The sequence below is a fragment of the Porites lutea genome, chromosome 4, assembly GCF_958299795.1.
Source record: "Porites lutea chromosome 4, jaPorLute2.1, whole genome shotgun sequence".
In the NCBI taxonomy this organism is placed as follows: Eukaryota; Metazoa; Cnidaria; class Anthozoa; order Scleractinia; family Poritidae; genus Porites; species Porites lutea.
In genome coordinates, this window is record NC_133204.1 from 45725672 (window position 1) to 45739960 (window position 14289).

Sequence of the window (14289 nt, forward strand, 5' to 3'; positions counted from 1 at the left end):
CGTGCTGTGAGAACTGGCCGACAAGGGCACTCTGGGGCGCCTCTTCACCAATGTTGCAGTAAAGAAAGAATTTGGGAGAAATCACGATCGCTTCACGATAAAATATAATTCTTTTTGTTTCAGTCCTCAGAAAAATTATGAATATTTCATAACTGCTTATTTTTACCCTTTAAGTTTCTCAAAGTGTCACCACTGGACCCGATTTCTCTTCAGTCAGTCAGATAATTTTCTTGGTGCAGAATTATTTTCTTGGAATGTAACAATGAAGTTTTGCCTCCAGCCCTCGCGGGTCACTCGAGATCACACGCGTTGGATTCCCTCCTTGTTTCTAGTTCGTCCCAATTCCTGAGGATACTGTATTTGTTTTTTCCGCCCTCGCGTTTGTTCCCAGGATCTTCGCCTACGTAGCGATCGACAATGATTCTGGAAACGACACCTGCGCTTTATTTCCTTCTCTTATCTATGTCATTATCAAGTAGCTTTGCATGAGTGCCATTAGCTTTTGTCTTGCTTTTTCTTTTTGCTGGATCCAAATATTATAATAGTCTTTGAAGGACAACAATTCAAGTCCCGGAAGTGACGTCAAACGTGAGCAGAGTTCCTCATCATGTCCGAGATTTTTCTTCGGTAGATCCGATTTTTCCTTCTCTTCAAAAACCAACATTTCTAATTTTCAATTCGATGTGGAATATTGCGGACGAGGAGCTACTTTGTGGATGTCCTTTAAGTTGAATAAAAGACCTTGTCTATATTATATGCGTTTACTGCTCATACTGAGGTGTACTGACACTAGGCGAGGAGACTCAAGTGATTCGAGTTCAGAAATTTGCGTGACGCAGCGCTCCGCGTCAACTCAACGTCTTTCAGAAAACACATGAGAACAGCTTTTTGTAGATCATCAGTGCACTGATGTTGCCCTGTGTTAAAACAAACTCTTCATTCAACCAATTTCTTAAATACTCAGTAGTGGGGGGTCTGTATAAATAGAGGGTGTGAATGGGGTAAACCGACTAGCGACAAAGGGCGAAAAATATTACTGACTACCGACAGAACAAGAAAAAAATTACCGACTACGGACAGGAAAAATATTAACCGACATTATCGATATTTTTTTCATAAAGAAGAGTACTTTGTAAATTTTTTCTAGCTTAGGAAGTGATCACATCACGTTTATGACTTATCAGATGGTCCAATGGAAAGAATTTCCTCTTTTATTGATAAGTGACATTGCTACAACCAATATCAAAATCACGGAAGTCACACCTTAAAAATACGAACGCCTTTATAAATTATATTTTTTAAAAAAAGGTGAAAAACGTACCGAACATTTCTTGTTTTGATGGATGTCACAAGTCGTGGCAAATATAGCAGAAAACGACGGTATTGAAATAGTTTGTAGAGCGTATAAAAATGTCTACAAAGACAACCCTTTTATTCCTACACATTACCTGCGAGAAATGCTTAGATTAATCCTCAAAGAAAATTCTTTCCAGTTCAAAGGAAAGCACCACCGACAAACCCACAGTACCGCGATGGGCAAAAAGATAGCAGTTTCCTTTGGCAACATTTTCATGGCATATATTGAAACACAAATTCTCAGTAAGCAAAACCGACAGTCTTTAAACCAACAGTTTGGAAAAAATACATAGATCTGTGGGACGTACGTAAATCAAACATCGCAGCTTTCTTCTCTCAAGCAAACTTCAGTGAAACTTACATCACCCTAATATTAAATTCACGGCCGAAATATCTGACACTGAGACTGTGTTTTTAGACACGGTTATAAATACACAAAGGCAAAAGATTCAACGAAAAAGCTATCTTTGATGTGAATACACATCAAAGAAAACTTTCCAGTACACACATTTCACCTTTTGTCACCCACAAAGTGTTAAAATGCCGGATTTGTCAAGAGGTGAAGCGTTCCAAACTCCTCTGAAGCAACGTTTAAGGAAAGTATTTCAAACGTCAAAAATGCTTGGTGGACAGAGGCTACCCACACAATTTGAAAGAAAAGCTGCTATCAGAAATATAACTCAAGGAAGTCCTCGCTCCTGAAAGAAAACAACAAGGAAGAAAAAGAAATATGGCCTTTCCTGACACAATACTAACCCTTAGTGTCTACCATAAAAGAAGCTTTGATGATAAAATGGAATCTCATACAAAACCAATCACTACTTTACCAAATGTTCAAGGAACGACCTATTATTTCCTGCAAGAAAGGAAAGCATGCTCGTGAGAGTCAAACACACGGTTTCACGCCGTTATAGATGTACAGCCCGTCACCCCTTGCAGTTTTTCACTTAAAGTAATTTACGTATCCAAAATGCTAGAGTGGGCGTTTTCCTCTGTGTCCAGTTAACCTCTCTTGATCAATAGGGAAACCAAGCTCTCGTTTACAATAAAAGCTTTGGTGATTTTAACCGGACTATATTGGCAAACAAAGGTGAAATAAACTATTATGTTGCAAAAACAATTCAGAGTTCATGAAATTTTTAAAGTGTAATGATATGATGCATTCTTAGGTTTTATTAGGATCAAAGTCTTGAAACTCAGGGGTGAAATACATAACAACTATTATAATTAACATGCATTTTTACTTATTAACTGAGAGTTACCGACTAACGAAAATTTTAACCGACTACCGACAAGTAACTGAATTTTAACCGACAATCGTCAAGTGAACTGTACCTTTTAACAGTTACAACCCTAAAACTGTACCTTAATTGTGCTTTCAAGTGTTGAAGAGTAATAACGTTTAAGAAAACATGTTGATCATGGCTACTTTTATTTATCTAGAAATGGTTAGGAGTCGAAGAAGTTTTTAATTTTTCGAAAGTCACTAGCCGGTCCTATATTAACTCATATGATTCTCCTTTGTGCATTACTTTCTAGATGCAATTCCGTGTCAAGAAATACCTGAGTAAATAGTTATTTGTGATAAACTAAACCAGCGTAGTGGAGGACCTAAAATGAAAACTTCGGTACCCGTTACCAATACTGGTGACTATAAGGTCTAATAACAGCACATGACTGTTTTGTTCAACTTCCGCAATGAGCTTTTAAAATCAATTTCCGATGACTAATGGGTATAAGCAAATTCATTCGTTGTAGTGCTAACAATTAAAACCTCTTTCAATTTATATGGAACATGAACCGGAGAACCTGTGGCTATAGTCTCCTCTGGTCATCATCAAACGAGTTTTGCCGATTGAAAAAGAACTAGAACTGTCAGGAAAAGGGGTTTGTATTTTTCCTTTAACTTTAGGAAAAGGATTAATCTTGGCATCCGAATTTTTATTGCTTCCGATAGTTGTATAGGCAATACATATTAAGATGTCATTATAATGGTACAAATACTTTACACGCCAATCAAACTTTAATGCATCTCTACACTATCATGGTCTACAATACCATGTAAATATAGGGTACTTATGTAGAGAAGATCTCTCCCTGGTCTCCTTATGAAATGTCATTTTTCAAAGGTCTATTGTCACACAGGAAGCGTTGGCGTAATATATAGGGCTGCGTTTAAGTAATTAAGACATTTTCGAGATCATTTCCATCAGTTCATCACGTTAGTTCTCAGTGATCCAAGATGACTGCGCTGAATTCTTCGGATCCAAACTTTGATGTTTACCTGTCGATAATTCAAGACAAAGGCTACTGGTTGACTTTAGCATTCGTTGGATTTTTTCTGGCCTTCACTATTATCATAGGAAACTCACTTCTCCTCTTCATTACTTACAAGGATCCCCAAAAAACGCTTCGTACTCCGCCCTGTTTATTGATCACCAATTTGAGCGCTTCTGACTTACTTGTTGGGCTGTTAAACGTCTCGCTTGTGGCGGTGAGAGATGTGTATCGTTACAAACAAGTAAATATGCCTTTCCTGGAATTATTCAGGGGAATTATGTATACTGTTTTCATTAAAACAGTTTTCGTCAGTTGTTACTCAATAGTTGCTATGTCAACAAGTTGCTTTGTGGCGATTAACAAGCCAATGGAATATAAAACAATCATTACTAAAAAAAGAGTCAAGATATTTATCGGTGTTTTGTGGGTGATCTCTTTGTTGACCTGTATTCTACCTATGACGAACGTGCCTGAGAAAACTTATACGATGATTTATCTTCACACGCACGCAACTGTACCAGCCATTTTGTTGACTGTGGTTTACGTGAACGTGTTTCGCGCTCTCTCGAGACGTACACGCGAAGTTCAAAGAGAGGGCTACAACTCTGTAGCGAGTAGAGCACTGGAACGTGAGAAAAAAATGATCAAAGCAATTGTTATAATTCTTGGATTATTCTACATCACATTAATGCCTCAGTACATATCTCTCCATCTATTGCACTTTTGCGAATCATGCAAGAAGTCGTTAACTTTCCACATGATTGATGTAGCCTTGTCTAGATTTTTATATATAAGTTCCGCTATCAATCCCTTCGTGTATGCTTGGAGAGTACCGAAGTATAACCAGGCCTTTCAAGATTGCTGGAAGATGTGCCGTAGTAAACTGGGAATTACTTCGCCTTAATCGTTTGCGTCCTCTCTTCGTCAAAGTCAGCTGCAAAGTGGCAATGAAATGTCTGTGGGTGGTAGGCACAGAGCACAAAGCAAGCCAACTGAATTAACCAAGACTTGATTTATTCAACAATGCGAAAAATCCTTAAAAATATTTCGATTATATTCAGGCATTGTTAAAAAATGTAATTTATTCAATTGAAAGTATTATTATCATTCTCGGATACTGGCTTGATCTTAAATACTGTTAGGCTTGGGCCCTCGTCGAATTAAATCTTTTATGAGACGAACCGAGCATTTGGAAATGTGGGTGATAAAAAGCACCTGGCCCACCTTCTCCCTTCGGCACAAAATGACTGACCTACCCCTACACCAAGGTTGGAAATTACATGACCCACCCCCTAGTATTAAAACATGGATTTTTGGTTCCCTCTTAATAATCAATTAAAACCTTGTTCTGTGCATGACAAAATTTCTTGATACATTGCTACAACCAATATCAAAATCACAGATCATACCTCTCATTGAAAAGACAAATGTGAAAGACCGACCATTTCTTGCTTCGATGGACGTTATGAGTCTTGACACAAATATACCGCAAAACGAGGCGGCATTAAAATTATCTTTAAAGCATATGAAAATTTCTACAGGCAACCTATTCTGACACATCACTTGCCGGAAATGCTTAGATTAATCCTTAAAAAAAATTTCTTCCACTTCAATGGAAAGCACTACCTTCAAACCCATGGAACTGCAATGGGCACAAAGACGGCAGTTTCGGTTCCTTTGCCAATATTTTCGTGGCATTTATTGAAACAACAACTCTAAGCAAATCCGTGTTTAAACCAACAGTTTGGAAATGCTGCATGGACGATATGTTTCCCTACGGGACAAAAGTAAATCAGACATCGAAGCCTCTATTGAACAAGCAAACTTACTTCACCCAACCATTAAACTCACGGCCGAAACATCTGACACTGGGACTGTGTCTTTAGATACGGTTGTATACAAAGGCATAAGATTCAAGGAAAAATCTATCCTTAATGTAAAGACACATTTTACACAAAAAAAGGATTTGTCAAAGGAGAAGCCTTGAGAATCCTACGAAAAAACTCCTCAGAAACAACCTTTGAGAAAAATAATTCGAATTCACTGAAAAAACGCTTGATAGACAGAGGCTACCCACAAATTTTGATCGAAAACCTATTATCAGAAATAAAATTCACTGAAAGGAAGTCTAAACTCCTAAAACAAAACAACAAGGAGGAAAAAGAAATACTGCTATTCGTGACACAATATCAACCCTCACTATAAAGGAAGCTTGAATGAAAAAGTGGAATCTTATACAAGACTAACCATACCTTCGCTAAATTTTTAAAGAACCACCTATCACTTTCTTACAAGAAAGGAAAATCATTAAAGGACATGCCTCTTAGAGCAAAAAGAAAGGTTAACAAAGGGTTTCACGCCGGTATAGATGTGTGGCCTGTCACCCCTTGCATTTTCTCACACAACAGGTTGGAGAGTATGGTAGCAATAATTCCAGCTGGCTGTGTTTTATATAACAAGTGTGGGCAACTGTCTCGTTAGTATCAGTATAGTGTGCCTACCTGAAAATTGGACGACCCACCCCTTGCAACCGGCTCAAAACCTCATTACTCACCCCGTCTCTGCTTCGGCCCACCGCCCCGCCCCCTATACTTTTTGACCAATTCCCTTAGTTCGTCGCATGTGAAGATCGACGTGTTGAACGATCCAAACCGTATTCAGACGAACTAAACTGAGCCAGACGTGGAACTTTTTCACTACGTTTGATTCGTCTCATGAAAAGTTTTACGTTTGGCCTAGGCCTTAGTTCGTTTACTGCTGTGACATTCTTCAGACCCGCTTGCTAACGGCTTAGTTGTTCAGATATATACGAATTACAATAAAAATTTTCAGACAACAATATGGATGGATTTTTAACGTAACAGCGTAACAATGTTCCTAAAAACAGCAAGGTTGTTCAGTCATGAAATTTTTCAAGCGTTAAGAAAAGGCTGACAGTGGTTATGGGGCCGGCTGCCGGTCATGTTTTGAAAACAATAAATGGCTGTAAAAAAAAGTACAAACACTTATATTCTTTGCGCCCTTAGCCTTTATCCTTAAATCCTTATCTTCCCTTAGAACCAAAAATTATTTCGAGAGGAGACAAAAGCAGACTGGCGTGACAGTCAGTTAAAGTTTAAAGAACCTTGACCGATAATTTGTAAAGAAAATGGTTTTGTTTCTTTTTCCGAGTTGGTGAAGATTGAGATGTTGGGTCAATAATGAATTTTTATGCACCTTTTCTATGTCTCTGGGGCGCCTCTTCTCCAATGTTGCAGTAAAGAAAGAATTTTGGAGAGATCACGATCGCTCCACGATAAAATATAATTCTTTTGTTTCAGTCCTCAGAAAAGTTATGAATATTTCATGACTGCCTATTTTTACGCTAAGTTTCTCAAAGTGTCACCACTGGACCCAATTTCTCTTCAGTCAGTCTCAGATAATTTTCTTGGTGTAGAATTTTTTTTTGGAGTGTAACAATTAAGTTTTGCACCCAACCCTCGCTGGTCACCCGAGACTACGCGCGTTGGATTCCCTCCTTGTTTCTAGTTCGTCCCAATTCCTCAGGGTACTGTATTTGTTTTTTGCGCCCTCGCGTTTGTTCCCAGGATCTTCGCCTACTTAGCGATCGACAATGATTCTGGAAAAACACCTGCGCTTTATTTTCTTCTCTTATCTATGTCATTATCAAGTAACTTTGCATGAGCGCCATCAGCTTTTGTCTTGCTTTTTGTTTTTGCTGGATCGAAATACTATAATCTTTGAAGGACAAAAAACGGGGAACCGGGGTAGCAGAAGTGGTGCCAAGGAAAAACGCCTCCTGACAGTTCAAGTCCTGGAAGTGACGTCAAAAGTGAGCAAAAACCAACATTTCTAAATTTCAATTCGATCTGAAATATTGTAGTCGAGGAGCTACTTCGTGGATGCCTATAAGTTGAATAAAAGACCTTGTCTATATTGTATGCGTTTACTGCTCATACTGAGATCTACTGACACAAGGCGAGGAGACTCAAGTGATTCGAGTTCAGACATTTGCGTGACGCAGCGCTCCGCGTCAACTCAACGTCCATCAGGAAACACATGAGCTTTGTTAGATCATCAGCGCATATATCACGGTTGCCCTGTGTTAAAAAAGTCTTCATTCAACCGATTTCTTAAATACTCAGTAGTCTATATAAATAGAGGTTGTGAATGGGGTAAACCGACTAGCGACAAAGGGCGAAAAATATTACTGACCACCGACAGAACAAGAAAAAAATTGCCGACTACCGACAGGAAAAATATTAACCGTCTACCGACATAAACCGACATTATCGATGTTTGTTTCATAAATTAAAGAAGAGCGCTCTGTATTTTTTCTAGCTTAGGACGTGATCACATTACGTTTATGGCTTATCAGATGGTCAATTTCCTGAGGAAAGTATTTCAAACTTCAAAGATGCTTGGTGGACAGAGGCTACCCACACAATTTGAAAGAAAAGCTGCTATCAGAAATAAAACTCAAGGAAGTCCAAGCTCCTGAAACAAAACAACAAGGAAGAAAAAGAAATATGGCGTTTGGTGACACAATACCCAACAATTATTCGCTGAAGGCGAAGTTAATATTGTTGAATAATCTCCGAGACGAAGTCGAGGGGATTATTCAACAATATTAACTGAGCCTGAGATGAATAATTGTTTTAGTATATACATACGAGTTGATCTCAACAGAATCAGAAAGGAAACCATGAAAAAAACTATTATTTTGATTCAAGGGTGAATTTATGCGTGAACGTGAAGCCGTAAACAGCAGAAGCAAAACAGTTGGATCTTTACAGTATTTTCAAACATAGCAAATCATAGTTTTAATTTTTTTTTTTGTAAGCTTTGGCATCAATGATTGAAAAGAAAACGTTGAAGGTTTAAATAACTCCCCTTAATGAGAAGAAACACAGAGCTTTATTTTCATCTCTCAAATCACCGTAAATGAGACGGTTTTTTTGTCGCTTCTTGCCAGATAACTTCAAGTACCGCGATACGGTCAGACGATACAGGTCAGCGGATACCTTGTTTTGACAGCTCTCAATTGATCACAACGTTGATGTGCAATCAGTTTCCTCCTGGGCTCCCAAAGTAGTTAGAAAGTGTGAAAGTAAACATTGGTTTCCCTGTGGTGAGGACGGACGGACGGTCGGGCGGTCGGGCGATCGGTCGGAGTACGGTCACGTAATTACCAAATTTTCGGGGATAGCAGCATTGTCGAAACGTCGGAGTTTCATTTGCAATTATCAACGTTTAACTTACCACCTTCCCACTTTTAGCCCGCACAAACGCTATGCAGGAACCCCCTTTATTTGTATCTAGGCTTACTAAGCTATGAGGCTCCGCCCACGCGCGCGCTTGGCGCGCGCGTAGAGCCCCGATTCCTGCATTCAGCAGTGAATCTTTCACGATAACTTCGCAGTATTCGCCAGATTGAAAAAACTTTGAATGAATAACATCGCTATGAAGACATATATATCAAATTCAAGAAAACGGAACTAACAAAAATGGTATGACTTTTACTCAGCCCCCACACAAAATGCGGATGCAGACATAAAGCTAGACTGCGAGCAGTCTCTGAATTTTTTTTTTTTTTTGCAAAGTTACTGCACGAGAAACCTAAGCACGCGAACCGCGATAAACGAGGGCGTAAGCCCGTGTAAGGGGCCGACCATTTAACTCTTGAGGAGGGGGGGGGGGGGGGGGCGTGGTGGGTGGGTGATTTCTTGTCATCAAGAATTTTTCTCTAACAATCTGGTGGGCGGGATACTTTTTCCCCTTTTTCCCATAAGCTTTCTATTACATTTGTGCTGCATGCAATTTTTTTTCTTCCGACAAGCGCTTGCAGGAATTTTTTTTTTCAAAATCACCCCCCCCCTACCCCTCAAGAGTTAAATGGTCGGCCCCTAAGAGACTGCTGACTCTTGTTCTGTCTGGGTACAACGAAGCTGTCAAGGTAATTTAATTCACCAATTACCGGTAAACCCTATTAACTTGAAACGATTTATTTTAAATTAGAAGATATCCTTTAACGTTGTAGTTAACAAGCGATTACCCCAACCTCGTTCCCAGGGTTCTCTCCTACCCGCGGGTAGGAGAGAACCCTGGGAACGAGGTTGCGATTACCCCTAGGTTCGTAACTGTTCGTAGTTAGTTGTGACGCGTGACTATTTTTATCGCTCGCATCTCCACCACAGACCAGTCAAATTAAAACCAGCTATTGCGTGTAAAATATTTGATACCCTTATTTTCACTATCCTGACATATAATAGTGAAATTTGGGGTGTGTATGCAAAACCAGATTTTAAGGCTTGGGACGGTACACAAATTGAAAAAACACACCTTCAATTTTGCAAACGGTAGTTAGAGGTAAATAACAAAGCTTCTAATATAGCATGTAGAGCTGAACTTCGTCGCTTTCCTTCAAGTATCACTATTACTCAAAAACTTCTCAACTACATTTATATTCAGTCTAAAACCGAAGGCTCTTTTGTCGAACAAACCTTCTTAATGTCATTTGATCTACACTCCAATGGTAAAAGTAGATTTCACTCCCATCTCATGAAGATATCAGAATATTTCAACATACCTGACTTTAATCCTAATTTGTTAGATACCGCAATATTCAAAACCTTTGTACGCTTGATGAAACAAAAATATATCTCCTAGTGGAAAAACACCCTCCAACATTCTCAAAAAACTAGAATTTTATAGATCTTTTAAAAACGAGCATACCATTTCTAATTATCTAGATTTAACAAGAGGATTACAGCCGAGAGAAAGGCATTAGTCAAATTACGAATTAGCAATCACAAATTAATCATTATATTTGTGAACAAGTTAGATACAATCAGATCTCTAGAGAAAATAGACATTGCCCACCCTGTGGGTCCAATCAAATAGAAGACGAATTTCACTTTCTTTTTCACTGTTCTAAATATTCTATAATAAGGAATAATTTTTACCAAAAAGTTCAATCTCTGATTCCAAATATTACCCAATTACACGTCAACGATCTGATCAATGAACAGATGAACTCCTCAAATTACTATATTAATTTACCATTGGTTAAATATATTTCAGCTTGCTTTGATTTCCCTGACAAATTGTTAGCAAAGTAAATTAATTGCAATAAGATGAAATTTTAGTTTTTCTGTTTTTCTCTTAACCCTTTAAACCCTAGGAGTGATCAGCATCAAATTTCTCCTTGTAATAACAATGCTTTGTAAAACAAAGTGGTCATGAGAATTAAGGACATGATCACACAAGATGTATTTGCTTGATATTTTATCAACTTCTCCCCACTACTTCTATAGTAAATGAATAGGGGCGACAAAGGAGAATTTTAATTTTGATCTTAGGGTTAAAAGGGTTAAGGTAGCTTTTTGCAATACTATGTGTACATGTATGGTCATGCAACAGTAGTAGTGGGCGGCTGTTCAGGGCTTTTTTATCGATTAGTTAAAGAGCCAATTATAAAATAATATAACGAACACGTGATCAATATCGATTTAGTGACGTCACCACTATCTGTGAACCGGAAGTTGTTAAACCGGAAGTGTCACAGGACAACATGTTGAGCTGATTACTAAGAAGCTAAAAATAACTAAAGCGAAATCAAAAACTCGGTTCCCATTGGCTGAAATTTCACAATTTCCTGTCAACCTTTCAAGAGTTGCCCAATCATAGCCTTTCGGGTGGAAATTGACCAATCACTGTTTGCCCCTTGGAATGGGCGGAGCATTCATGTTGTTATTAGTAGCTGTCTGACTAGAATGTCCTCATTTTTATCAAGATGGCGGAAGATGAGGATGTTCCATGTCAGAGAGAACGTGAAAGATAATATCGATTTTAGTGACGTCACCAGTTGTTAAACCGTAAGTGTCACAGGACAATATGTTGAGCTGATTTCTAAGAAGCTAAAAATAACTAAAGCGAAATCAAACGTTACTATTAAATGGACGAATATTTTATTTAAGCAAATCCAGGTATGAACTACAGATCTCTTTCACTCTTCTGAGATAGAAATATACATATAAGCACAGCACTAAACAGTACCTAAAATCTTCTGAGAAGCAGGAAATCGCCTCCTAAAATCGGCTAAATCGCACCTTCGATAGTCTCCGAATCGCGATAAACTTATGGAAATTACCTTATGAAGCCAATAACAAGCATCTAAGGCCAGTATGAGATCTTGAAAATTCTCTAAGTCGCTCTCCTCCGTAATGTTTTTCAGAAAAGGAAGCAGTATTTTGATCCCGGGTTTTGATTTCTCTCTCTCACGAGATGCGAACTCGACCGTGTCGCGATTGAAATAAGGCACATAAACAGTTTTACCCATGAACCTTTGTGGGTCGTGACGCACACCGCCTGGTCATGCAAATAAAACTTGTTGTTGTTGGAACAATTATCTGTCAACAGCTGTAAAACTGACCAATCGGGCTCCGTTTCTGGGCCGACGGAGAGTTTGTTTACAACAAAAGAGTCGTCCGCAGTCCGTCTTTTCTTGTCCTAATCCCTTATTGTAACATAAAGTCGTGGTTTGCAATCGCGCTGGCTGAGATAAGAACTAAACGGATTTTAAGAGAAAAGGCGGACTGCAAGCAGTCTAAGATAAAGCCGAAATGTCTGAAATCTACAACGTCGTCTTCTACGCCCGTATGCACCGGCAGCGGTTTGTGCTGCGTCACGCAACTCAAAGATTCCAGTGACTTTAATTATATAACCTCTGGTATATAAAGCAAGCTGGGGACCTCTGGGCTGAGGAAATGGAAATTCCTCTGACCGTAATCCATAATTAGATTAGCATTCGTCAAGCAGGTCTACATGGGGTAATACTTTTTTTTTTCAAATAACAATTAAGTATTTTCTTGGCTTTTCTGTGGTTATAACGATTATTTTCAATCCATTGCAGTTAACAGAGACCTGAAGAAGACAAATCTATTTTTTTGAAAAAGTTGTCAAGTTTTGTCAATTTCGTCCTCTAAAACCCCTTTCAAGATGGGAAAAAAGGGTTTTAAGGGAGCCCTCAGCCATGAGAAGTCACGTGAAGGCCTAACAAGCTTCTCTGCATGACCAGTTTCAGTAGAAAGTTCTTAAGGTTAACTTTTTATGACCAATGTTTAAAATTCCTGCCTATAAATATATAGACTGCGAGAATGTCGTTCTTTATCCAGTTAACCTCTCTTGATTACTTTTTACGGTGGCCTGTAAGCAGTAGGGAAACCAACAGACCGGACGATTAATTTTGTTTGCGAATCGCGAGACGAATTTCGCGATAGAAAATTGAACGGTTGTCGGCAGAGGCTACTTTTCGCACGCCAGCTCACACAGCGAAAATGTAGCCTCTGCTCGCATGATACCGAAAATTTTAACCGACTACCCACAAAGTAACTGAATTTTAACCGACAACCGACAAGTGCTCCCCCCCTCCCCCACTCCCCATTCAACCCCCCTAAATAGGCCTTATAACGGTTTTGGAAGCCATCTTGACTAGTAGGCAACCGCGTGAGAAATTACAGTGTTTGTATGAGAATCTAATGTCGAACAATTCTGAAGAAAAATGAATTGTAAACTAAAGCTTCACTCCTAACGATTCTACTGAATACTAAAAAAATGGTGGGCGTTACATGCAGTTACACGCGCTAGAACCACTTTATAAAATTTTGTATACAGTCACTGTCTCTAAAGATTTCTCTTCCGCCCGACTAAAATTTCCCGGTAAAAGTTCCAGACAAATATATGGAAAATCTAAGCAAGCGTCTGGAGAAATTTAAGCGCAGTAACGGCCCCCAAAATTTCTTAGTAAAATCCTTTGCTTTAGTTAAAAATTCATATTTTTTTTCATAACAGCCGTTTTACGGAAATTATTCGACATTAGATTCTCAATAAACACTATTTATTTATTTATTCATTTAATCAAGTTTCAGATTTACAATTACAATGACAATTAAATCAATCAATCACTCAATCGGAGGTAGGCTCAAAACAGAGTACAAGACTCCTTAAAAATAAGCCACTGTAATTTCTCACGCGGTTGCCTATTGTCAAGATGGCTTCTAAAACCGTGATAAGGCCTATTTCACCTTGACACTGCCTGGAGACAATTCAGCATGACAGACACATTATTTTCCCAGAGACTCAATTTCTGCCATTTGCTCTAGGGCAACCCGGTTCTCCTATTTTCAGCCTTACGCAATGCCATCCACTTAAGGTGACTCGACCCAGTTTTTTTTGGGGGGTACCATCCTACTTTGAAGCTCTGTGGTATCCCCACCTTTACTTTTATCGTAAGTCTAACACATAGAATGGATAACATATAGATCAATCTACAATATAACATAAAATTTTTGGCGATCGGAGTAAATGTCACGTGGTTACAATGCCACACCCCTTTGAGGTCTGAGTCGAAAATCTGCTGTTGCCGGCATTTTTTCTTGAAAATCTCTCGGCTACACATAGTGCGCATTAGTGCCTTGCGCTGAACAGAGTTTCACCAAAATCGCAAAGACCCAATTCGAGAAATTCAGCGGTTTCCAAATTTAGGTCATAATTTATGCGAAAATGATAAGCAAACTTTACACGGATTATATCTAATAAACTAAGAGATTCATCCCTTTATTTTGGGCATCGTTATAACAGATGGGTCCTTGC

General features: G+C 38.8%; 1 protein-coding gene across 1 annotated transcript; it reads left to right on the plus strand.

Moving 5' to 3' along the window:
- The first annotated feature begins 3571 nt into the window (after positions 1–3571).
- LOC140935897 (adenosine receptor A2a-like) lies at positions 3572–4616 on the plus strand. The gene has a single exon (XM_073385472.1). The coding sequence runs from the start codon at positions 3599–3601 to the stop codon at positions 4538–4540; it is 942 nt and encodes a 313-aa protein (XP_073241573.1). The 5' UTR covers positions 3572–3598; the 3' UTR covers positions 4541–4616.
- Positions 4617–14289: the final 9673 nt, after the last annotated feature.